Source organism: Oryx dammah, unplaced genomic scaffold (genome assembly GCF_014754425.2).
Source record: "Oryx dammah isolate SB20612 unplaced genomic scaffold, SCBI_Odam_1.1 HiC_scaffold_17, whole genome shotgun sequence".
NCBI classification, from domain to species: domain Eukaryota; kingdom Metazoa; phylum Chordata; class Mammalia; order Artiodactyla; family Bovidae; genus Oryx; species Oryx dammah.
Genome location: NW_024070201.1, coordinates 43,797,349 through 43,800,457, shown reverse-complemented (window position 1 = coordinate 43,800,457; position 3,109 = coordinate 43,797,349). Strand labels below are relative to the sequence as shown.

Here is a 3,109-nt window from a genome sequence, read left to right as displayed (position 1 = left end):
AAGGGAAAACTAAACACCCATGTGGTCTGCACAGTAGCCACCATGATCCCTGAGACCCATGAGAACATTACTAAGTTCATGAAAACCCTTTTGTTCATAGTCACTGGGTAGCTCAGAGGATGGCAGATTGCAGCAAATCGGTCATAAGCCATTGCCCCCAGGAGAAAACATTCGGTCCCCCCAAAAAGAAGAATGAAATACATCTGTGAAAAACAGCCTGCAAAAGTGATCATAGTTTTTTCACTGGAGAGGACCACCAGCATTTTAGGCATGATGACTGCACTGAAACCCACTTCCACCACAGACAGGTTCAGGAGAAACAAATACATGGGAACGTGGAAGCTCCGTTCCAGGGAGATGATGACTATAATGATGGCATTTCCCAGCAGAGTCACCAGATAATCAACCAAGAACACCCAAAAGAGCTGCCTCTGTAGTTCAGGAAAATTAGAAAAGCCCAAGAGGATGAAGTCAAACACAGAGCTTTGGTTCTGCCTTTTCATGTCAACAGTGGAGCATATACTGTTTTAGGACCATAGTTTACAAAGTACAAAGTCACAATCTAACAGTTCTGAGCCAGCATCTGCATTCAACCCAAACAATCTTGGCAAAAAATATAAAGAGGAGCCCATCCTGATAGAAATCTAGTTTGACAGTTTTGGAGAATGGCTGATTATTGAAACTTAGAAATCTTATCTGATACATATAAAATAATATCAGAGTTTTATTGCAAACACCATGTAGTTTGAAAATCAAATTCAGTGTTAAAGCAAGTAGGAATATTCTATAACTCAGATCCCATTCATAAAACACTGCTAAAGGTAGCATCTATTTTCTCAACTTTATTTAAATATGAAATTTAAGACCACAAAAAATAAAGCTCATGTTTGCTTATGCTAATCAGAACATAGGGCCATAAGAAGAAAGCAAATATGGGCTAGCACTCTCCTCATTTCATTCAAAAGGCTCTAAACTAAGAAATACTTAAAGATTTTTGAAAACAGAACAGGTGAGACAATTTGAACTTCCATAAATATAAAAATGCAGTAGGTACTTACTACTTCAGAATTGTACACTTAAAAGTAGTAAAACTTATATTAAGTATATTTTACCACAATAAAAGGTCAATGGATTAACATTTTCAATTAAAAATAACACTTCAAAAAGTGACAGATGGAAAAAGATAACCCACAAAAAATTTTATAGGATTCTACTAAGTACAACAACGATGATATATACTTTTTTTTTAACTATTCATTAGTTCAAAATGACTGTGCTTGGCTTGGTTAAAAGTGACAACTCCCTGTAGAAACACACAAAGAAAGTGTAATTTAAATGTTCCTACCTGAGGTGATCTGTAAATATGGGAACTGGCTTTATACACATTGATTTTTGCCAATAGGTCAAATATATTGGGACTTGCCAGATGAGAAACATGTGGTGTCAGTTCTCATTGCTGGAACTTTAAGACATAATAATTTAAGGAAAAGCCCATGTTTTATTCACTGTAAACTTATAATTTAAAGTTTTCCTTCTCTCTCTCTCTTTCATTCTCTTCTCTTTCTCACGATTAAATTTCTCATCAAGGTGTTCAATTAATCATTAATTACTCAACACTGATTGAGCACCTACCATTTTTAGCCCATATACTCTGAGAGAAACCTTGGATACCAGAGTTCAACAGAAAGCAAACCACACAACCTAAAATGGAAAATAGGGTCTCACTCCCTAAGCCAGTACTTATAACTCCTACCTCTCACACTGTGCTCTATTTTCTTCAATAGCTCCTACTGATTTGTATTTACACATATATTTGTATATATATACAAATATCTCTATCTCTCTCACTAAATATAAATCCCAGGATTGCAAAGATTATACTTTATACTCACTATGCCTACAAGAGTTTCTGATGCATAACAAATGCTAAACCAATTTTTTTCTTGAATAAATGAAAACAAAAATTAGGAAAATGCAGACTCAACTTTATAGGAATGTTCTATCTACATGAAGAGTAAAATCAGTATAAACAGTATTGGGGAAAAGGGTAATAACAAACATATTAGATACTTCAAGGAGGAAAAGAGTACTTCTGAATGAGCGATGAGAGTGAACAACTACCTCATAAGCAGTCAAGGCTGGAAGGGCAATGAGGCAGGAGAAAGACAGGAGAAAGGCTAACTTGTTCAAATCAAAATGTATTTGTTGACAGTTTAGCACTAAAATGGAGATCTTCTGGTTCTCTGTGACATTGTAAAAATCAATGGAAGTTAACTGTAGGAGATGAGAAATCCAAGAAGACAAAGACAGCAAGTTGAAGACATGTAATGTTGTCTTAAAAAAAAGGTCATTACAATATTATCAAACAGCAGAAGGCAAGTTGACTTCTTTCTGAGTTTGGCTATAGGCATGTACTAAAATCAAACCTCTATAAATTATATTTTTGTTGTCGAAAAACTCCTAAATTAATAAAAATAGACTCCGCAGGCCAAGTATTTAATTTCTAATGGAGAGAAATAACGATACATATTCAGTTACAAATTTTCAAAGTGGATAGGTTTTGAGCACTAGAAAATTCAGAGTATCATACAAACAAACATACAAAGAAGGAGAAGAAGGTGACAGAGGATGAGATGGTTGGATGGCATCACCAATGCAATGGACATGAACTTGGGCAAACTCCGGGAGATAGAAAGAGACAGGGAAGTCTGGCGTGCTGCAGTTCATGGAGTCGCGAAGAGTCAGACACAACTTGGCAACTGAACAACAACAACACAAAGTGGAAAACCTCTAAAGGACTGATGAAAAGCATGTTATAAACAAAATGTTCATGATGTAAATAGCAACTGACTATAGATGTTCCACTTAATAACTTAGAGACCCTAATGCTGTCTTAATAGCTCTCTGACATGGAATACTTAGGCAGATCACTCTCCTTTCTAGATTTCAGCCTTCCAGTTGAAAAAGGTCTAAGTTGGACTTATTTACCCATTCCTTCCCAGTGAAAATCTTCTAAGACTTGATGATTAGTGCCCTCCGAATAAACACCTCTAATTATTGTCCAAACTTTTTCTCTGAAAAGAAAAGAGCAAAATTGAATAGCATCAGC

The 3,109-nt window shown here is 35.6% G+C and overlaps 1 protein-coding gene across 1 annotated transcript; it reads right to left on the bottom strand.

Annotated features, from left to right (window-relative positions):
• Positions 1-8: 8 nt before the first annotated feature.
• Positions 9-503, bottom strand: LOC120876498 (olfactory receptor 10A3-like; the record flags this gene model as incomplete). The annotated part of the gene is made up of 1 exon (XM_040258446.1): positions 9-503. A coding segment is annotated over exon 1 (495 nt), but the record flags the coding sequence as incomplete, so codon positions are not given.
• Between the last annotated feature and the right edge of the window lie 2,606 nt (positions 504-3,109).